Raw genomic sequence first — 24,173 nt, forward strand, 5'->3', positions numbered from 1 at the left:
CACATATGAGGTATGTCTACATTCAGCAGAAATTGTGGGATACATTTTGGTGCCATTTTTGCCCATTTTCTATTACGAAAATGTAAAACCTGGGGCTAAAACTAAATTTTGGTGGTAAAAATGTAATTAATTTTTTCTTCACTGTCCAACAGTATAAAATTCTGTTACACACCTGTGGTGTCAATATGATCACTGCACTCCTAGATGAATTCATTGAGAAGTGTAGTTTGTAAAATGGGGTCACATATGGGGGCTCTGTTGTTCTAGCACCTCATGGGCTCTGTGAATGTGACATGGATCCCTCAAACCAGTTAGGAAAAATCTGAACTCCAATATGGCGCTTCTTCGCTTCTGACCTTTGCACTGTTCAACAAAAGTAGTCTTCGACCACACATAGGTGCTCAGAAGAAACTGCACAACAAATTGTATGGTGCAATTCTTCCAGATACCCTTGTGAAAATGCAAAATTTGGGGCTAAAAAAACATTTTTATGGGAAAAAATTTATTTTTTTATTTTCATGTCTCTACATCTTAAACTACATGTGCTCACCACACATCTAGATACATTTCTTGAGGGGTCTATGTTTCAAAATGGGGTCACTTGTGGAGGGTTTCCACTGTTTAGGCACATCAGGGGCTCTCGAAATGTGACCTGTTTGCTTGTAATCAGTGTGCTTGCGTAAAAGCGGAGTGAGTTTCTGGGATCCAGATAGACTCTTGCATCTTTCATCCAGCCACTGACGTTTCTGGATTGTGAGTCATGGGGAAAGCAAAAGAATTGTCAACAGATCTATGGGAAAAGGCAGTTGAACTGTATAAAACAAGAAAGGGATACAAAAAGATATCCAAGGAATTGATAATGCCAGTCTGCAGTGTTCAAACTGTGATTAACAAATGAAAAATCAGGGGCTCTGTAAAAACAAAACCACGGTCAGGTAGACCAACAAAAATGTCGTCCACAACTGCCAAGAAAATTGTTTGGGATGCAAAGAAAAACCCACAAAAACCATCAGCTGAAATACAGGACTCTCTGACAACTAACGGTGTGGCTGTTTCAAGATGCACAATAATAAGGAAGCACTTGAAGAAAAAAGGCCTGCATTGTCGAGTCACAAGAAGAAAGCCATTACTGCACAAATGCCACAAAGTATCTCTCTTACAATACGCAAAACAGCACAGAGACAAGCCTCAAAACTTCTCGAACAAGATAATTTGGAGTGATGAGACCAAAATTGAACTTTTTGGCCACAATCATAAATGTTACATTTGGAGAAAGGTCAGCAAGGCCTATGATGAAAGAAACACCATTCCTACTGTTCATGCTAGACAGCCCAGGAATTTACAGGAACTGGAGGCTTTTTGCCAAGAAGAGTGGGCAGCTTTACCAGCTGAGAAAATAAAGAACCTCATCCACAACTACCACAAAAGACTTCAAGCTGTCATTGATGTTAGAGGGTGTAATACACGGTATTGAGAAATGGGGTATGTGAACTTTTGATCAGGGTCATTTGGATGTTTTGGGTTGTCATTATGATTTAAAAAGAGAAAACACAGTAGTTTGACAATAAATGGCTTCACCCAACCACGAACCATTAGTAGAGAAAAAGTTGTTGGTGTTATCATTCATATTCTCTGAAAAAAGGCCAAGAAAGCAAAAATTCTGCCGTGGAATGTAAACTTTTGAGCACAACTGTATATAGTGTGATGCAGTGACCCCTGTTACAGCTAGGGGGCGCTGCATGTGCTCCTCAGGATATGCATGGAGGCATATATGTAGTTGTAATGGTTGAAATAGCCACACACACCTCCCACCTATGGGAGTGGCTACAAGTATATAATGTGACCATATGGGTCACATGGGAAAAATGGATGGATCTGAGTGGTCTGTGCGCCAGGTCCTGGTGGGCCTCTGTGTTGGGAGGTCTTGGGAGTAGGACTAGATCCCTGAAGAGCACATGGGGAGGCCTTGGACCTGGGGGCCTGTGTGTTGGATGGTCCCAGATGGGGATGGACATCCTGAATAGTGCACAAAGAGGACGCGTGTGCAGAGTCCGTGATGACACTGCATTTGGGGAAGCTACAGCCCGTCTGAGGATGAGGACTGTCAGGTGGCCTGGTGAGCAAGGCATTGCCTGGGATGGTGATCCCAGTTCGGCAGCTTCCCTGAGAGAGAGAGTACTGACAGGAGTCAGCGTATGGAGCAGGAGCTCCTGAAAGGTAACCCTGACTATGGGGTGCTGTGCAGTCACCCATGGTAACTGGACGGAGTAAGGTACAGCATGATTAGAGATTGCAACCGTAATGTCGTATGTTGGTGCCTGTTGTGCTCCATGGACATTAATGAACTGTATGGTGTGCGGTCACCCACGATAACTGTACACAAAGGTTCGGCGTGTTTAGTGACCTAGTTTCAAAGCCGTATACTATGATGTGAAGATTGATGTAAAGACTGTTTGTTGATGTAAAGACTGCTTGTTGTTCATATTTCTGTGACTTATGACTCCATAATAAACAACATGGACTGTAAAAGTGCCTGACTACGTTAATCCGCTGCCAAATGAGTGTCCTCCAATACACTCAGTAAGTGCAATCTTACAATAGATATATTATATATATCCACACTGCATACATAGCTCTGCTCCTTGCAGTGGCGTAACATCCAGCTAAAAAGTATTGTACTACACAGACCTATTAGTCCGTGCGCCACAATACAGTCCGTGCGCCACAATACATGCTGCCAGCCAATCAAAGGCACCGCAGGGGAGCAGAGACAAGTTGAGTATTTATATATTTATTTTTAAATCAGTGGTCATACTACTATATGGATGACTATGGGCTGTGCATTATACTTTATGGATGACTATGGGCTGAGGATTATACTTTATGGGTGATTATGGGATGTGGATTATACTTTATGTGTGACTATGGATTGTTCCCTATCATTGTTAGGAAAGCTCAGGTGATGCAAATTTCAGCTTTATAAAAGCCCTGCCTTCTAACCTTGTGCCAAAAAAACAGCAGCCATGGGTGGAGACCCACAAAGGAGGGGAAGGCTATAAGAAGACAGAAAATTGTTTTTAAGTTGTCCTTCTCTCAGTTCAAAATGTAACTAAGAAATGTCAGTTAACAAGAACAGTGGAGGTCAAGATAAGGTCTGGAAGACCAAGTTAAATTTCAGTGAGAGCTGCTGGTAGGATTGCTAGAGAAGCAAGTCAGAACCCCAATAGATCTTCAGAAAAAATGTAGCAGACTCTGAAGCTGTGGTACATTGTTCTACTGTTCAGAGACACCTGCAGAAATATGGCCTTCATAGAAGAGTCGTGAGAAGAAAACCTGTTATAAACAATCACCTAGGCAGATTAACGCTGGAACTATTTTTTATTCCTTATATCCATGGTCTTACAGCAATTCTGGGTAGATGGTCACAATCCAATGTCCCAAGTCCACAAGATCCAATCCTAGGGCCGATGGCTTCACTGCCCCGTAACAGGCAATACCCACTGTCTCCCAACTTTTTGTTGGTCCAGAGTGTTTGTATCTCCCGCCAGTATAGTCTATAATCACAGTCCATGCTTTATACCATGACCATAGTGCATGTATCCTGCTTCAGCTGGCAGCAACAGTGCTTAAAGGGAACCTGTCAACCGCTTAGGCTGATATGAGATACAGCCACCACTTTTCAGGGCTGATATACAGGATTCTATAATGCTGTACATCTGCCCCAAACCCGACCTCGAAGAACTGGTACGGTCCTAGGGGTGTCGCTCTTCTTGGTCACGAGTAATGGAATGATTGCTTTTACCTTTATCTTATGGATTTGGAGCGCCCCCATGTAAGGGCAATGGGGTACTCGGTACCGGGCCCTTCGGTTCTCAGTGGGGATGTCACGGTGGCCTGACCCGGTCCGTGGCCTTTTGAGGGGTGTCCAATAAAAGGAAGTTTTTATGGGATAATGTTCGTGACGCCACCTGTGGTATTCGGTCAGGGTGACCAACGCTGTTTAGGGGTCCGCTGGGGTGATGTGATGGCAGCTAGATGGTATACCTTCCCACAGGTGAAGTGTATCCCCAGGGCTTCCCAGAGGTGTAGATGGTGGATGGTGTGAGGTGCAGTGAATAACGAGGACACAAGGTTGCAGTCTCTTTACCTTTACTGAAGGCTTCAGCATCCACAGTCCAAGGTACAGACCACAGGGTAGGCAGAGTCCAGCCGGTCTGAAGGCAAATCCAGAGTCTCCTTATCCAGGTGGAAATCAGTAGCCTTCCTCTAGCGCCTGTGTGTTGTAGTACCTCCCTGCTGAGCTTCTCGGTTAAGGTCCTCACAACTATAGTAGATGGAATATCTCTTTCTCTCTGTCCCCCAGATGGTGTGGATAGGACAAACCCGTATGACTGGTGGCCTGAGGCTTTTTACAGGGACCCTAGAGACGCCCCGACCCCCACAAGTTGCCACCGTGCCTCCTGGGTATATGGTCGGGCAGCTAACGTGGAATTGACTGTCCTGCCGGTCTCTGAAGCAAGGCTTGGAGACGATTGCTCCCTCGGTGTTCCGGCTACCAGATTCTGCGCCTCAGAAGGAGGCAGCCTTTTGCAGGGCAGAACTTCCTCTGGATTCCTCTCCTTGTGCTATGACTTCGTTTCTCACCCGCTACAATACAATTCTCTTTCGTGTCCTTCCTTAGGATGCTGCCGCACGTGGGGCAGGCACAGCTCCGTGGCCCTCTGTCTAGGCCTCTGACAGGATCCCACCCCTGTCAGGGACCTCTCTGTCTGCAGCTCTGTGATGTTCCTCCTTCCCCTCTGTCTGCCTGACAGGAACTGCCTGGGAGAAGCCCAGTCAGCGTCTGACTAACTTCCTATCCAGCCCACCAGTTTTACCTAATTGTGAGGAGTGCCCTAGTGATTAGGAGCAAGGCTCCCCCTGGTGGACTGGAGTGTGAAGTGTGCTGTATGGTTTGTGATACCTGGCAAAGAGATCTCCTTTATTGCCTTCAGAAGTAACATCACTCCCCCTAGTGGAAGAATAATATCACTGCAACGATCAGGACTCTGGGGCGCTGCATATACATAAGGTCCAACCTGCATGTCTTTCTCTGCTTACTGTCACTGAATGGAAACAGAGCTGTGTCTGCAACATCTGTGTGTGTAACATGGCTATATATTATACAAGGAGCAGAGCTGTGTGTGCAACATGGCTATATATTATACAAGGAGCAGAGCTGTGTGTGTAACATGGCTATATATTATACAAGGAGCAGAGCTGTGTGTGTAACATGGCTATATACTATACAAGGAGCAGAGCTGTGTGTGTAACATGGCTATATATTATACAAGGAGCAGAGCTGTGTGTGTAACATGGCTATATATTATACAAGGAGCAGAGCTGTGTGTAACATGGCTATATATTACACAAGGAGCAGAGATGTGTGTGTAACATGGCTATATATTACACAAGGAGCAGAGCTGTGTGCGTAACATGGCTATATATTATACAAGGAGTAGAGCTGTGAGCGCAACATGGCTATATATTATACAAGGAGCAGAGCTGTGTGTAACATGGTTATATATTATACAAGGAGCAGATCTGTGTGTGTAACATGGCTATATATTATACAAGGAGCTGAGCTGTGTGTGTAACATGGCTATATATTATACAAGGAGCAGAGCTGTGTGTGTAACATGGCTATATATTATACAAGGAGCAGAGCTGTGTGTAACATGGCTATATATCATACAAGGAGCAGAGCTGTGTGTAACATGGCTATATATTATACAAGGAGCGGAGCTGTGTGTGTAACATGGCTATATATTATACAAGGAGCGGAGCTGTGTGTGCAACATGGCTATATATTATACAAGGAGCAGAGCTGTGTGTGTAACATGGCTATATATCATACAAGGAGCAGAGCTGTGTGTGTAACATGGCTATATATTATACAAGGAGCAGAGCTGTGTGTGTAACATGGCTATATATTATACAAGGAGCAGAGCTGTGTGTGTAACACGGCTATATATTATACAAGGAGCAGAGCTGTGTGTAACATGGCTATATATCATACAAGGAGCAGAGCTGTGTGTAACATGGCTATATATTATACAAGGAGCGGAGCTGTGTGTGTAACATGGCTATATATTATACAAGGAGCAGAGCTGTGTGTGTAACATGGCTATATATTATACAAGGAGCAGAGCTGTGTGTGTAACATGGCTATATATTATACAAGGAGCAGAGCTGTGTGCGTAACATGGCTATATATTATACAAGGAGCAGAGCTGTGTGCGTAACATGGCTATACATTATACAAGGAGCAGAGCTGTGTGCGCAACATGGCTATATATTATACAAGAAGCAGAGCTGTGTGTAACATGGTTATATATTATACAAGGAGCAGAGCTGTGTGTAACATGGCTATATATTATACAAGGAGCAGAGCTGTGTGTAACATGGCTATATATTATACAAGGAGCAGAGCTGTGTGCGTAACATGGCTATATATTATACAAGAAGCAGAGCTGTGTGTAACATGGTTATATATTATACAAGGAGCAGAGCTGTGTGTAACATGGCTATATATTATACAAGGAGCAGAGCTGTGTGTAACATGGCTATATATTATACAAGGAGCAGAGCTGTGTGTAACATGGCTATATATTATACAGGGAGCAGAGCTGTGTGTGCAACATGGCTATATATTATACAAGGAGCACAGCTGTGTGTGTAACATGGCTATATATTATACAAGGAGCAGAGCTGTGTGTGTAACATGGCTATATATTATACAAGGAGCAGAGCTGTGTGTAACATGGCTATATATTATACAGGGAGCAGAGCTGTGTGTGCAACATGGCTATATATTATACAAGGAGCACAGCTGTGTGTGTAACATGGCTATATATTATACAAGGAGCAGAGCTGTGTGTGTAACATGGCTATATATTATACAAGGAGCAGAGCTGTGTGTAACATGGCTATATATTATACAAGGAGCAGAGCTGTGTGTGTAACATGGCTATATACTATACAAGGAGCAGAGCTGTGTGTGCAGCATGGCTATATATTATACAAGGAGCAGAGCTGTGTGTGCAGCATGGCTATATATTATACAAGGAGCAGAGCTGTGTGTAACATGGCTATATATTATACAAGGAGCAGAGCTGTGTGTGTAACATGGCTATATATTATACAAGGAGCAGAGCTGTGTGTGTAACATGGCTATATATTATACAGGGAGCAGAGCTGTGTGTGTAACATGGCTATATATTATACAAGGAGCAGAGCTGTGTGTAACATGGCTATATATTATACAAGGAGCAGAGCTGTGTGTGCAACATGGCTATATATCATACAAGGAGCAGAGCTGTGTGTAACATGGCTATATATTATACAAGGAGCAGAGCTGTGTGTGTAACATGGCTATATATTGTACAAGGAGCAGAGCTGTGTGTGTAACATGGCTATATATTATACAAGGAGCAGAGCTGTGTGTAACATGGCTATATATCATACAAGGAGCAGAGCTGTGTGTGTAACATGGCTATATACTATACAAGGAGCAGAGCTGTGTGTGTAACATGGCTATATATTATACAAGGAGCAGAGCTGTGTGTGTAACATGGCTATATATTATACAAGGAGCAGAGCTGTGTGTAACATGGCTATATATTACACAAGGAGCAGAGATGTGTGTGTAACATGGCTATATATTACACAAGGAGCAGAGCTGTGTGCGTAACATGGCTATATATTATACAAGGAGTAGAGCTGTGAGCGCAACATGGCTATATATTATACAAGGAGCAGAGCTGTGTGTAATATGGTTATATATTATACAAGGAGCAGATCTGTGTGTGTAACATGGCTATATATTATACAAGGAGCCGAGCTGTGTGTGTAACATGGCTATATATTATACAAGGAGCAGAGCTGTGTGTGTAACATGGCTATATATTATACAAGGAGCAGAGCTGTGTGTAACATGGCTATATATCATACAAGGAGCAGAGCTGTGTGTAACATGGCTATATATTATACAAGGAGCGGAGCTGTGTGTGTAACATGGCTATATATTATACAAGGAGCAGAGCTGTGTGTGTAACATGGCTATATATTATACAAGGAGCAGAGCTGTGTGTAACATGGCTATATATTATACAAGGAGCAGAGCTGTGTGTAACATGGCTATATATTATACAAGGAGCACAGCTGTGTGTGTAACATGGCTATATATTATACAAGGAGCAGAGCTGTGTGTGTAACATGGCTATATATTATACAAGGAGCAGAGCTGTGTGTGTAACATGGCTATATACTGTACAAGGAGCAGAGCTGTGTGTGTAACATGGCTATATACTATACAAGGAGCAGAGCTGTGTGTAACATGGCTATATATTATACAAGGAGCACAGCTGTGTGTGTAACATGGCTATATATTATACAAGGAGCAGAGCTGTGTGTGTAACATGGCTATATATTATACAAGGAGCAGAGCTGTGTGTGTAACATGGCTATATACTATACAAGGAGCAGAGCTGTGTGTGTAACATGGCTATATATTATACAGGGAGCAGAGCTGTGTGTGTAACATGGCTATATATTATACAAGGAGCAGAGCTGTGTGTAACATGGCTATATATTATACAAGGAGCAGAGCTGTGTGTAACATGGCTATATATTATACAAGGAGCAGAGCTGTGTGTAACATGGCTATATATCATACAAGGAGCAGAGCTGTGTGTGTAACATGGCTATATATTATACAAGGAGCAGAGCTGTGTGTGTAACATGGCTATATATTATACAAGGAGCAGAGCTGTGTGTAACATGGCTATATATTATACAAGGAGCAGAGCTGTGTGTGTAACATGGCTATATATTATACAAGGAGCAGAGCTGTGTGTGTAACATGGCTATATATTATACAAGGAGCAGAGCGGTGTGTGTAATATGGCTATATATCATACAAGGAGCAGAGCTGTGTGTGTAACATGGCTATATATCATACAAGGAGCAGAGCTGTGTGTAACATGGCTATATATTATACAAGGAGCAGAGCTGTGTGTGCAACATGGCTATATATTACACAAGGAGCAGAGCTGTGTGTAACATGGCTATATATTATACAGGGAGCAGAGCTGTGTGTGTAACATGGCTATATATTATACAAGGAGCAGTGCTGTGTGTGTAACATGGCTATATATTATACAAGGAGCAGAGCGGTGTGTGTAACATGGCTATATATTATACAAGGAGCAGAGCTGTGTGTAACATGGCTATATATTATACAAGGAGCAGAGCTGTGTGTGTAACATGGCTATATATTATACAAGGAGCAGAGCTGTGTGTGTAACATGGCTATATACTATACAAGGAGCAGAGCTGTGTGTGTAACATGGCTATATATTATACAAGGAGCAGAGCTGTGTGTGTAACATGGCTATATACTATACAAGGAGCAGAGCTGTGTGTGTAACATGGCTATATATTATACAAGGAGCAGAGCTGTGTGTGTAACATGGCTATATATTACACAAGGAGCAGAGCTGTGTGTAACATGGCTATATATTATACAGGGAGCAGAGCTGTGTGTGTAACATGGCTATATATTATACAAGGAGCAGTGCTGTGTGTGTAACATGGCTATATATTATACAAGGAGCAGAGCTGTGTGTAACATGGCTATATATTATACAGGGAGCAGAGCTGTGTGTGTAACATGGCTATATATTATACAAGGAGCAGAGCTGTGTGTAACATGGCTATATATTATACAAGGAGCAGAGCTGTGTGTGTAACATGGCTATATATTATACAAGGAGCAGAGCTGTGTGTGTAACATGGCTATATACTATACAAGGAGCAGAGCTGTGTGTGTAACATGGCTATATATTATACAAGGAGCAGAGCTGTGTGTGTAACATGGCTATATACTATACAAGGAGCAGAGCTGTGTGTGTAACATGGCTATATACTATACAAGGAGCAGAGCTGTGTGTGTAACATGGCTATATATTATACAAGGAGCAGAGCTGTGTGTGTAACATGGCTATATACTATACAAGGAGCAGAGCTGTGTGTGCAGCATGGCTATATATTATACAAGGAGCAGAGCTGTGTGTGTAACATGGCTATATACTATACAAGGAGCAGAGCTGTGTGTAACATGGCTATATATTATACAAGGAGCAGAGCTGTGTGTAACATGGCTATATATTATACAAGGAGCAGAGCTGTGTGTGTAACATGGCTATATATTATACAAGGAGCAGAGCTGTGTGTGTAACACGGCTATATATTATACAGGGAGCAGAGCTGTGTGTGTAACATGGCTATATATTATACAAGGAGCAGAGCTGTGTGTGTAACATGGCTATATATTATACAGGGAGCAGAGCTGTGTGTGTAACATGGCTATATATTATACAAGGAGCAGAGCGGTGTGTGTAACATGGCTATATATTATACAAGGAGCAGAGCTGTGTGTAACATGGCTATATATTATACAAGGAGCAGAGCTGTGTGTGTAACATGGCTATATATTATACAAGGAGCAGAGCTGTGTGTGTAACATGGCTATATACTATACAAGGAGCAGAGCTGTGTGTGCAGCATGGCTATATATTATACAAGGAGCAGAGCTGTGTGTGTAACATGGCTATATACTATACAAGGAGCAGAGCTGTGTGTGTAACATGGCTATATATTATACAAGGAGCAGAGCTGTGTGTAACATGGCTATATATTATACAAGGAGCAGAGCTGTGTGTGTAACATGGCTATATATTATACAAGGAGCAGAGCTGTGTGTGTAACACGGCTATATATTATACAGGGAGCAGAGCTGTGTGTGTAACATGGCTATATATTATACAAGGAGCAGAGCTGTGTGTGTAACATGGCTATATATTATACAGGGAGCAGAGCTGTGTGTGTAACATGGCTATATATTATACAAGGAGCAGAGCGGTGTGTGTAACATGGCTATATATTATACAAGGAGCAGAGCTGTGTGTAACATGGCTATATATTATACAAGGAGCAGAGCTGTGTGTGTAACATGGCTATATATTATACAAGGAGCAGAGCTGTGTGTGTAACATGGCTATATATTATACAAGGAGCAGAGCTGTGTGTGTAACATGGCTATATATTATACAAGGAGCAGAGCTGTGTGTGTAACATGGCTATATATTATACAAGGAGCAGAGCTGTGTGTGTAACATGGCTATATATTATACAAGGAGCAGAGCTGTGTGTGTAACATGGCTATATATTATACAAGGAGCAGAGCTGTGTGTGTAACATGGCTATATATTATACAAGGAGCAGAGCTGTGTGTGTAACATGGCTATATATTATACAAGGAGCAGAGCTGTGTGTGTAACATGGCTATATATTATACAAGGAGCAGAGCTGTGTGTGTAACATGGCTATATATTATACAAGGAGTAGAGCTGTGAGCGCAACATGGCTATATATTATACAAGGAGCATGTGCATATAGCCATGTTACACACACAGCTCTGCTCCTTGTATAATATATAGCCATGTTACACACACAGCTCTGCTCCTTGTATAATATATAGCCATGTTACACACACAGCTCTGCTCCTTGTATAATATATAGCCATGTTACACACACAGCTGTGCTCCTTGTATAATATATAGCCATGTTACACACACAGCTCTGCTCCTTGTATAATATATAGCCATGTTACACACACAGCTCTGCTCCTTGTATAATATATAGCCATGTTACACACACAGCTCTGCTCCTTGTATAATATATAGCCATGTTACACACACAGCTCTGCTCCTTGTATGATATATAGCCATGTTACACACAGCTCTGCTCCTTGTATAATATATAGCCATGTTACACACACAGCTCTGCTGTTCCCTTCCACCTGACGCCCAGCTCTGTCACCTCCTCCTTCCACCATCACCAGCAGCTGACAGATCACATGACCGATATAGCCTCTCCTTCTCACACGATCACATGGTCATGACGTCATAGCCGTATCCTGCGCTCTGTAGACCCTGCAGCTTCTCCCGGTTGCTGAGCTCTGTGTGGCAATGAGCGATGACTTCCGGAAAGCAGAGTCCGGCACCCAGGTAACCTCCGATCCGGAGCAGTGCGGCCCGTACAGGAGGAGGCCATACAGCTCAGCTGCAGGGAACTAAAGCGTCCGTGTCCTCATGAGCAGCTGAACAAGTAGTTCCGTTGCTCGTTACACCGCTATGTTTTTCCAGCAGTCTAGGGAAGAAATTTAAGGACTGGAATGAAGCGATCACTTTACTTTCATTTTCGGCCACGTGACTGCAAGAGCCGCAGCAGCTCGTCCGCACAGGCCAGCTATGTGACATGCGATGTAATCACGTGATCTCATCTTACCGTCCATCGGCAGGATTAGCGCTTGGACATGTAAACAGCATGTCACATGACCATAACATGTGACGTCATATGGACGAGCTGTGCCCTGCGCAGCTATCCCTCCCTATACACGCATGTATGCCCTACACAGTTATTCCCCCCTATACATCCATGTATGCCCTGCTCAGCTATCCCTCCCTATACATCCATGTATGCCCTACAGTTATTCCCCAACCCCCATACATCCATGTATGCCCTGCGTAGCTATCCCTCCCCATACATCCATGTTTGCCCGGCGCAGCTATCCCTCCCTGTATATACATGTATGCCCTGCACAGTTATTCCCCCATCCCTATACATCCATGTATGCCCTGCGCAGCTATCCCTCCCCATATATACATGTATGCTCTGCACATCTATCCCTCCTCACCCCCATACATACATGTTTGCCCTGCGCAGCTATCCATCCCCATATATACATGTTGCCCTGCACAGCTACCCCTCCCCACCCCCATACATACATGTATGCTCTGCACAGCTATCCCTCTTCACCCCACACATACATGTTTGCCCTGCGCAGCTATCCATCCCCATACGTTCATGTATGCACTGCGCAGCTATCCCTCCAAGTTGTATAAAAATTCAAATCGCCCCTCTTTTCCCTCAATAAAAATAAATTTACAAAAAATAATCGTATTTGGTATCTCTGCGTTCACAAAAGATCAATATAAAATTGATAAAATTAATTAATCTATAAATATTATAGAGAGAAAAGCAAATCACAATGTCACCGCAACACAAAAAAAAAATGTAATAAGAAACAACTAAAATGTCATATCTATCCCAAGATGGTAAACACTTCACCACACAAAATCCAAGCCTGCACACAGCTCCATTGACATAAAAATGAATAAGCTACGGGCAGGGCTGTGTAGTCGATAAGCCAAAGCTCTGAGTCCACCAAAATGGGTTCTGAGTCCATGACTCTGACTCCACAGCCCTGGTTACGGGTCTCCAAAAATGGCAACATTGGACATTTTTTACTAATGTTTGAGTTTTTTACCACAATTTAACCAAAAAAAACCTGTATAAGTTTGGTATCGCCATAATCTTGCTGACTGTAATCATACAATCAACACTGTAAAAATAAAACCTGAAAACTTCAGAATTGCATTTTTTAAGGATTTTTTTTGTTTTGTTTGGCTTCCTGTACATCAAATGGTGTCATTCAAAACTATACAACTCATTCCACAAATAAAACTTAATACGACCATGTCAATGAAAAAATAGAAAAGTTATGGCCCTTGGAAGAAAAGGAGTAAAAAATGTAAGCGCAAATGTAGAAAATCGCCCTGTGGGTAAAGGGGTTAAAGAGGATCTGTTACCAGATTTCACTCCTACGTTCTTTAATAGATGTCTTAGACCTGATGAGACAGGTGTACTTACTCCTTCAAAATCCATTTCAGGATGCTTGTATGCACTCTGGAAAAAAACGAAGATACTTGGCGCACGCATAATTTGGCCAATTCATGTATGCCCAGCAGCCAACGACAAGGTGATCTTCTTATGCTGGGAACTTGCCTAATATGATTCCCCTCCTGATGTATACATCACTTGATGCATTGAAATGTGGTTCGTGTTTTCTTCTGCTCTGAGCAATACAGTTCTGCAATGTTCAGTCTGGTATATGTGTTATAGCCAATGGTTATTTCAGGTGTGTTTTTTGTAATGTTTTTAAGCTTCTTGCAAGACTGGAGGGACGCGCTTCTCTGAAGGAACTGGAGCCTTTGCTTTTTGCCAATGGAGATTGCCCTTTGCATGGTAAACTATTCACAATATGCATTTGCTATATTTCCGTATTTTATAGCGTATTATTCCTGGAGCACATTTTTGTGCACTTTATTTGGTCTTCTTCATGCCATCATACAGGTACAGCTGACTGCTGTATTGTTAGTTAGACGGGCAGAGGACGGTCACACTGTCGCCTTCTGAAAAGCAGTCACCAGAAAACTAATGAACATTTGCACTGCATTGTCAAAACAATTTTCTGTGCATCCTGTGTCAGCGCCGTCCGGCCGTACATCAGAGCACAGCGGTGACGTCACCGCTCTGCTTTACGGCCGCGCTTACACAGGATGCAGGAGGAGTGCAGGGAAGCGGACGCCCGGGGACGTGACAGGCACCGGAATGTGAGTATGTGTTTTTTTTTTTTACATTTACAATGGTAACCAGGGTAAACATTGGGTTACTAAGCGCGGCCCTGCGCTTATTAACCCGATGTTTACCCTGGTTACCCGGGGACTTCGGCATCGTTGGTCGCTGGAGAGCTGTCTGTGTGACAGCTCCCCAGCGACCACACAAGGACTTTCCAACGATCACGGCCAGGTCGTATCGCTGGTCGTGATCGTTGGAAAGTTGCTGAGTGTGACGGTACCTTTACAGTTCCAGCAGAGTGGATAAGATTTATAGAAATCTGATTCCTACTGTGCGTCTTTTTAACCCTCTGTATACTGACCTACGGTGCATGTCACTTCCTCTTGCAGTGACTCAGCGTTTTCTATGCAGATTTTCCCCAAAGACTTACATTATATGCGGAAAATCTGCAGCAAAAAAATGCACAAATGCGTTTTTGGTGTGTTTTAGCCACTGAAACGCATCAAAACTGCATGGAATCCTCACCTAAAAATATAGCGTTTTGTCAAAGCAAAAAACCAAGAAATATAAAAAATAAAGCAACTTTTATTTAAAGCATAACACGGAAAAAACACATTGTCAAAAACAAGACAAAAAGAAATGAGAAAAAATCGTTGCAATTTTTAAACTTTTTTTTTATTTATATGCCCTTAAATCAGAGCGTTATGTCACACAAAATAACATTTCCCACATGTCTACTTTACATCAGCACAATCTTTTAAATATCTTTTTTTTTTTTTTTTGGTTAGGAAGATATAAGTGTTAAAAGTTGACGAGCGGTTTCTTATTTTTTCAACACAATTTACAAAACCCTTTTATTTAGGGACCACATCACTTTTGAAGTGACTTTGAGGGGTCTATATGACAGAAAATACACAAAAGTGACACCATTTTGGTTTTGCTCCAGATTTTACATCTTCACACTGGGGAATGGGTAAAAATGGCACCAAAATTTTTCCCACAATGTAGAGATACCCCATATGTGGCTGTACAGTACTGATTAGCCACACGTCTAGACTCGGAAGGAACAGAGCGCTATTTGCCTCCTGGAGCGCAGATTTTCATAGAATAGTTTTTGGACTCCACATACAGAGCCGCTAAGTGCTAGAAGAGCAGAATCCCCCTTCAAGTGACCCCATTTTGGAATCTAAAACCCCTTTGGAAATTTATCTACACTATCTATAGTGACAATTTTGACTTCATGGGTGTTTTTCAGAAATAAGCATTAGCGGATGTTACGAGTGAAAATTACAACCTGCTGTTGTAGTGACCAGTGCGTTGTAATGACCAGCTCAGGCTTCTGGTGATGGGCACCTCAATTTTGCCGGGCTGTCATCACTACAGAAATGACAAACTATTTCATTAAAAATATATATTTTAACTTTTTTATTTTTCAAATGATTTGAGCTGTATGGCGGCTTGTTTTTTGCTGGAGATGGCTTTTTATCAGCGATTCCATTTTTATTTACATTGGTCTTTTTGATCGTGTTATAATCCAGTTTTTGTTCAGCAATATGATGAAAAACCATCATTATTTACCTCGTTTTTTTTAATTTATTTTAAATTTTTTAAACGGTGTTCACTAAAGGGGTTAACTGGTGGGACAGTTTTATAATAGGTCGGGTCATTCCGGAGGTGGCGATACCAAATATGCATACTCATTTGTGTTTTGGTTTTTTTTTTTTAAATAAAAATATTTATTTCATATTAAAATATGCCCCATATAATGCTGCACAAAGTTTGATTATGGCCCCATAAGATGCTCCATTTAGATATTTGCCCCATATAATGCTGCACATGGCCCCATACAGATATTTGCCCCATATAATGCTGCACATGGCCCCATACAGATATTTTCCCCTGTGATGCAGTGACCCCTGTGGCAGCTAGGGGGCGCTGTGTGTGCTCCTCGGGATATGCATGAAGGCGTATCTGTTATAATGGCGGTGAAACAGTGACTGGCAGAATTGTAAGTGGCCGATATGTGTCGCAGAGGGAGTCTGCGTGGTAAGTCTGATGTAATGTTGTGGGACCTGTAGTCCCACAAGTGTTCGTATAGTTGTGAAGGGAGACTTACTAGGCTAGTTATGAGAGATGGGCGGGTCGAACTAGCCACACACACACTCCCACCTGTGGTAGTGGTTACAGCTTCATAATGTGACCAGGGTGTGGGTCACATGGTCGCTGAGTGGCCTATGTGGGAAGGTCCTGGAGAGCCTACGTGTTGGGAGTGTCGTCTCCATGAAGAGCACATGGTGGGGCTTTGGACCTGGTGGCCTGGGTTGTTGGACAGACGTCCTGAATAGCACCCGGACAGGTCACATGCCTGTGTGTTGGACGGTCCCCAGTAGGGACAGACGTCCTGAATAGCACACTGAGTAACCTGTGTGGATAGACCTGGGAGTAGACTTCCTGAAGAGCACAACCTGTGTTGGATGTCCTGGGAGTAGGTGTTCTGAAGAGCACATGCTGAGTTGTAAGATTGCTCTTACTGAGTGTATTGGGGGACACTCGCTTGGCTCGGGATTAATGTAGTCCGGCACGATTTTTGAACACAAAACAGTCCATGCGGTTTATTAAAGTGTCATAAACCGGGTTATGCACAGTTCATTATATACATTTCATGAAACACAACAGGCACCAACTGGTGATATTAACTTGCAGCTTTGTCTTAAACACTTCATTTATGGCTTTGACTCAAGGACACTAAACATGCTGGACCTCTCACTTCGCCCAGTTACCATGGGTGTCCGTACGCTGAACAGTTCACCAATGTCCCAAGTCACATACAGCACATATGACTCTGGGTCGCGGTCTCTAAACACGATGAACCTCACTCCGTTCAGTTGTCGTGGGAGACCATACAGTTAATAAAACAACACAAGCACCAACAGTCTGTATAGGTACCTGACGGGAGCTCCTGCTCCACCTGCTGACTCCTTGCCAGTCCTCTCTTCCGGGTAAGCTGCCTCACAGGGATCACCAACTTGCCTGGCCGGCACACATTAGTCAGTCCAGACCCACCGAAGGACTGTAGCTTCCCCACGCAGCTGTCACTGGCTCTGCAGATCCCGGTCCTCACCTCGTGCTGTTCAGGGATCCGGTCCTACTCCCAGCACCTCCCAACACCCAGGTTACACAGGATCACACAGGTGGCCAGTCCGGGTACTATTCAGGACGTCCATCCCCAGCTGAGACTGTCCAATACCCAGGTCACCAGTAGCGAAGTCCCACCATGTGCAATTCAGGATTCCTACTCCCAGGAAATCCAACACAGGCTGCCCAGTGTGCTCTTCAGGATTCCTACTCCCAGGAAATCCAACACAGGCTGCCCAGTGTGCTCTTCAGGATTCCTACTCCCAGGAAATCCAACACAGGCTGCCCAGTGTGCTATTCAGGATTTCCTACTCCCAGGAAATCCAACACACTGGCATGTGCTCTTCAGGATTCCTACTCCCAGGAAATCCAACACATACTTCCAGGACCTTCACCACTCAGGTCCAAACACTGGAACCATAGAGGAACATGTGACCCACAACCTGGTCACATTATATACCCTTAACCACTCCCACAGGTGGGAGTGTGGATGTGTGGCTAGTTTGTCTAGATGTGTGAGGCCCCGGACCGCAACGCCCATTGGACCGGACCGCAGCGGGACCGCCCCTGGGTGAATATAATCTAACCTCTTTTTCTCATCTTTCTGGATACATCGGGGGCTTATCTACAGCATTACAGAATGCTGTAGATAAGCCCCTGATGCCGGTGGGCTTAGCTCATCTTTGATTTTGGGGGTGACAGGTTCTCTTTAAAAGATTTTCAAGCATATATAATTAGTTTGAAGGGTGAAATCCTGCTGACAGTCCCTTTTAAGAAGTGGTGGTCAAAGTAGCATCCAACCATTTTACGCTACCTCAAGGATGAGCAGCTTTGGTTTATACCATTGCTGACTGCCTACTAGAGCCAAACTGCTTACACGATCTTCTCATTTCCATTGTAAAAGCAGCAGGAAAAAAAGAGCCACTTGAAGAAGTAGTAATTAGTATGCTTACTGCCTGGGCGCAATAAGTTATTTTGACATTGTGCATATGAATATTTAAACAGTAAACATACTACAAAAACTACTACTACTTCCTTTTGTTTAAAGGCATTCTCCAAAAATTAGATAAAATGAAGTCCCTGATAATTCAGACATACAGCTCCCGAGACATGTGTCTCAACTGCTCACCATATGAAACACAGGTGCACCGAAGTCCGTTCTGGTGGAAGTGGAGTTGTAGACAAAATAAGGACAAATTCTTTCAGCTCCTTAAGATAAAATATCTGTTCCTTTATTCAAAAAGACATTAAATTTCCGTATAGACATCCGGGACAACAAATGACAGATAAGCAGACGGAGGGACGCGTTTCGATCACTACGATGATGTTTGTGTGAAAGCTCTGACAAAGATCACCGTAGTGGTCGAAGCGCGTCGCTCTGAAGAATTTTTTATTTTGTAAAAAAAAAAAAAAATCACACGTCAAATGGAGGTCTGTCTTACAATCCTGAATTCAGCTTACCCAGGGAGATCAACAGTGCTGGTGGAGCGGAGTCACAGGGGTTTTTTGGTGGACCGGCAATGTGACCGAGACTGGTGCGCAGGTTCGGCTGTGCGGGGGACTACTGCGACATTTTGGGAAAGCCCAGAGCCCCCGCACATCCATTGCTGCAATGTGGTGGTCTCCGGGAAATCCCATCCCAGTGCTGCAGGTTTGGCAGTGCACGGTGTTGCGGGGGCTACAGCGACATTTTGTGAAACCCTGAAGCCCCCAGCACTTCTATTGCCTCGATGCTGTGGCCTCCGGGAAAATGACCGCCAGAGGCGGCGCATGCACAGATTGAGATCTCGGCACCAAGATCTCAATCTGTGCATGCGCCTCCTCCGGTGTCCATTTTCCTGGAGGCCATAGCATTGAGGCAATAGACATGCGGGGCCTCCGAGCTTTCACAAAATGTCACCGGAGCCCCCCGCATCACTGAGGACTGCCGAACGATCCGCACCAGGCTGGGATGGAAGCAAGATCATCGCCCTGCAGCGTGGGACCACCGAAAGAATTGCCTGACTCCTGCTGCCACCACGATAACTGTAAGTACATTTAATTACATTCTGACTATAAGATGCACCCCCGTTTTCCCCAAAAAAATTTTTGGGAAAAGTGCGTCTAATAGTCCAAAAAATACGGTACCTCCTTGGTAGCAGTGCACAAAAACTGGCTGCACCTAACTGGAAAGCAAACATTCAGGAGAATGAAGCTAGAGATAACCTACTATAGTAACTGTCGTCTCCTATCTCAGTAATGTAAAAACATGTATTCACCAAATAAACATTTTACCCACGAATTGAGAATTTTGGAATAAATGATCAGTTCTGGCAGAGAAAGAAGCAGATTTCTCTGACAAGATATATTACAAAGTTGCTTATTTTCATGTGTAATAATGATTTATGAAATAAAAATTAAAATGATGGTTACTCTTTAAAATATATGCATCCTATATCTGCAAAAACAACAATATTTTAATTCGGAATCTTGCCCCTCTCTGGATTATGGCCGATTTAGACAAATAATCTCTAGATCTTTTGAGAACAAAATATTAAAAAAAAAAATAAAAAAAACTCATTTGTTGGTTTTTCTCTTGTTTGTGCTTATTATGTGAAGTTCAGTAAGTCAGATTGGTAATAATGGTTGTTTTATGTGTTTTCAGAAGAATAGATGTGAATAAACTTTTCCTCTGGTTCTTCACATACAGGTGATATAATTGAATTCCATGGTCCAGAAGGCTCTGGAAAAACAGAAATGTTTTGTCATCTAATCGCCCGATGTATCTTGCCAGTTTCAGAGGGTGGTTTACAAGTCGAGGTGGTCTATGTAGACACAGACTATCACTTTGACATGCTTCGTCTGGTCACTATACTCGAACACCGATTGTCCCAAAGTGAAGAAGAGATGGTGAAGCAATGTCTGAGCAGATTCTTCTTGGTCTACTGCAGTAGTAGTGTACAGCTGCTCCTCACACTTTACTCCCTCGAGAACATGTTTTGCAGCCGCCCTTCTCTGTGTCTGTTAATCATAGATAGTCTGTCATCTTTCTACTGGATCGACCGCAATAATGGAGGAGAAAGCATTTCTAGACAAGAGTCGAATATCAGGAAATGCATAGAGCTTCTTGATAAATTGATAAAGGAGTACAAGCTGGTTCTTTTTGCTTCCACACAAACTATAATGCAGAAGATGTACAATGAAACCAGTGAAGCATCTCATTCTGAGAAGCAAGCGTCTTCTGCTGTAGACTTCAAACCCTATCTGTGCAAACTGTGGCAGCATGTCACTACCAACCGAGTATTTTTCTCAAAAGAGAAAAAACATGAAAGCAATATCACAATGTTTTCTGTTACATCCTGCCACCTGAAGGGCAAAAATGTCATCAGGCGCTCATTTGTGGTAACTGAAGCTGGAGCTAAGTTCATCCCATGATCCAGAGAATGTTCTTTGTTTAATGGAAGCTCTCTGTATGGCTCCAAAAGAAAAATATTCACAGTATCTGTGAGGGTTTAGTTTTTTCATTATTTTATCTACAATGTAGTCAAACAAGCTTTGATAATGATAGTTATTTTATCTGACAATAAAGTTCTTTTTTTTATTATTTTTGTGCCTAGACTTCTCTTTACTAAGCTAAATGAAATAATACCTATCACCTCTAGTGATGAGCGAATATGCTCGTTACTCGAGATTTCCCGAGCACGCTCGGGGTCCTCCGAGTATTTTTTAGTGCTCGGAGATTTAGTTTTCTTCGCCGCAGCTGAATGATTTACAGCTATTAGCCAGCTTGATTACATGTGGGGATTCCCTAGCAACCAGGCAACCCCCACATGTACTTAGCCTGGCTAATAGCTGTAAATCATTCAGCTGCGGCGATGAAAACTAAATCTCCGAGTACTAAAAAATACTCGGAGGATCCCTGAGCATGCTCGAGAAATCTCAAGTAACGAGTATATTCGCTCATCACTAATCACCTCCCTATGACTGTCATTTTTATACAAATGTTAGCCCCAGCGTAAATTATTTTCTAAATATAAGGGATTATTCCGACCTATAAACACCCCAGCAGAAGTTGGGCCCGAACATCTGAGTTGTAGGATCCCAACATGTTTAGCGGCCTCCCACAACCTTCTATGGCCAACTTTATTCTCAGTATGTGGGATCTCCTGTGTTATAACAATATATTGTGCTTTTAACTGCAGGAGCCTTTTCTGCATCATTAAAACAGCAAGTGAGAACTGAGGTAATAATGTCGCCAAGCAGAAACTGAGGTAATAATGTCGCCAAGCAGAAACTGAGGTAATAATGTCGCCAAGCAGAAACTGAGGCAATAATGTCACCAATCGCTAGCTGCTGTGATTATGTCACAAAATGGTAACTGAGGTAATAATGTCGCCAAGCAGTAACTGCAATGATAATGTCGGCAAGTGGTAACTGCTGTGATAATCTCACAAAGCGGTAACTGTGGTAAAAATGTCGCCAAGCGGTAACTGCTGTGATGTCGCCAAGCGGTAACTGCTGTGATGATGTCGCCAAGCGGTAACTGCTGGGATGATGTCGCCAAGCGGTAACCGTGGAAATAATATCATCAAGCTGTAACTGCTGTGATGATGTTGCCAAGCAGTAAATGCTGTGATGTCGCCAAGCGGTTACCGAGGTAACCCTGGAATACTCTGTCTGACTCTGAAGCTCTGGCTTTCCCTTATGGAAAGTGATACAGGTACTGTACTTAATCGGGTCGTAGACCCCGGACATCTTGGGAAGGTCCGCTAAATTTAGTGGCGGCTGTCTGTATGCTGCCCAAAAGTTCGTATTCTTGTGATTTTCAGCCCTCTCTCCTTGGACTTCACTTATCACTCTATCCAACCTAAACTCATCTCCTAACGCAGGAAGTGTTTCCCTTTTTAACTAACTCTGTCTCCCCCATGTTGGGGGTGTTTCCGAACACTTTAACTGTTCCTAATTTCATACCCGAATACTTTTGCTATGTTTAATTTGTTAACACATTATAAGTTGACGTTAATAATATTTTAAACATTCTATGAAATTGTTCTTATTATACCATTCACATTACTTACGTAAATTTGTTAACATTAGTGCCCGTAATATTCTATGCAGTTAAAATAAATTTTTAATACACAAAAACACACCCATTATATTAGAAATAGAGCATGTTTATCCCTGACACACGCTTACAACCCCATCACCTCTCCTTTTGTAACCTTAACTTTTTAACCTTGGCTTATGTCCTATGACATGTCTGAAAGTTCTCACGTTCGCAGTGCAGTCAGAAAGATCCTGGGAGTTCACAGCCAATTAACTCGCTTCACCTAACTGATGTAAGTTAGGTGAAGTGGTCTGAGTGCTGTGCGTTTTTTTTTTTGTTTTTTTTTAACGCACCCATTGACTTCTGTTGCCGAATGTGATCTGATTTCCAATTACAATCGCAGCATGCTGCGATTTCTTACCAGTCCGATCGTGATCGGATCCGAGCTGGAAAAAAATCACAGATGAAGACACAATGATAGAATAGTGCTAGGCAGTTGCTTAGAAGAACCCATGGCTGCTGTTTTTATACACCGTGTTCCAAATTATTATGCAAATTGGATTTAAGTGTCATAAAGATTTAATTGTTTTGTTTTTCAAATAAAATCAAGGATGGTATTGTGTCTCAGGGCTCAATGGATCACTGAAATCAATCTTAAACACGTGATAATTAGTTTTCCAGGTGATTCTAATTAAAGGAAAACTACCGTATATACTCGAGTATAAGCCGAGATTTTCAGCCCAAATTTTTGGGCTGAAAGTGCCCCTCTCGGCTTATACTCGACTCACGGTCTGTGGCAGGGTCGGCGGGTGAGGGGGAGAGGGCGCTGAGGCATACTTACCTAGTCCCGGCGATCCTGACGCTCCCCCTGCCCGTCACACTGTCTTCGGGTGCCGCAGCTCTTCCCCTGTACAGCGGTCACGTGGGACCGCTCTTTAAACTTATGAATATGGACTCCACTCCCATAGGGGCAGAGCCGCATATTCATTTCTCTAATCAGCGGTGCCGGTGACCGCTGACAGGAAGAGCTGCGGCACCCGGAGACCAGCTGTCCGGGGGAAGGAGCGGGACGCCGGGAGCAGGTAAGTATCGCATATTTACCTGTCCACGTTCCACACGCCGGGCGCCGCTCTGTCTTCCCGGCGTCTCTCCGCTCTGACTGTTCAGGTCAGAGGGTGCGATGACGCATATAGTGTGCGCGCCGCCTTCTGCCTGATCAGTCAGTGCGGAGAGACGCTGGGACCGGACGCTGGGGAGCTGCAAGCAAGAAAGGTGAGTATGTGTTTGTTTGTTTTTTATTGCCGCAGCAACACCAGCGTTAGATATGGCACAGATTTATGTGGAGCATCTATGGGGCCAAACTGAACGCTGCAGAGCATTCCATATGGGGCAGCTTTATAATGAGCATCTATGGGGCCAAACTGAACGGTGCAGAGCATATAGGGCACAGCTTTATATGGAGCATCTATGGGGCCATAATGAACGGTGC

The 24,173-nt window shown here is 43.2% G+C and overlaps 1 protein-coding gene across 1 annotated transcript; it reads left to right on the forward strand.

The window, feature by feature from the left end:
* The first annotated feature begins 11,953 nt into the window (after positions 1-11,953).
* Positions 11,954-21,241, forward strand: XRCC2 (X-ray repair cross complementing 2). Its single transcript, XM_077268633.1, has 3 exons — positions 11,954-12,110; positions 14,109-14,190; positions 20,348-21,241. Exons 1-3 carry the CDS (start codon positions 12,072-12,074, stop codon positions 21,070-21,072), a joined length of 846 nt encoding a protein of 281 aa, XP_077124748.1. The 5' UTR covers positions 11,954-12,071; the 3' UTR covers positions 21,073-21,241.
* The last annotated feature ends 2,932 nt before the right edge of the window (positions 21,242-24,173 follow it).

This window comes from Ranitomeya variabilis, chromosome 6 (assembly GCF_051348905.1).
Source record: "Ranitomeya variabilis isolate aRanVar5 chromosome 6, aRanVar5.hap1, whole genome shotgun sequence".
Classification (NCBI taxonomy): Eukaryota; Metazoa; Chordata; class Amphibia; order Anura; family Dendrobatidae; genus Ranitomeya; species Ranitomeya variabilis.

What these genes read in the sequence shown, in the direction of transcription:
- XRCC2 (XM_077268633.1), top strand. Translation starts at nt 12,072, where the DNA reads ATGAGCGATGACTTCCGGAAAGCAGAGTCCGGCACCCAG. An exon ending in AAGCAGAGTCCGGCACCCAG is followed by an intron (nt 12,111 to 14,108) that starts GTAACCTCCGAT and finishes AATGTTTTTAAG; the next exon opens with CTTCTTGCAAGACTGGAGGG. An exon ending in TGGAGATTGCCCTTTGCATG is followed by an intron (nt 14,191 to 20,347) that starts GTAAACTATTCA and finishes CTTCACATACAG; the next exon opens with GTGATATAATTGAATTCCAT.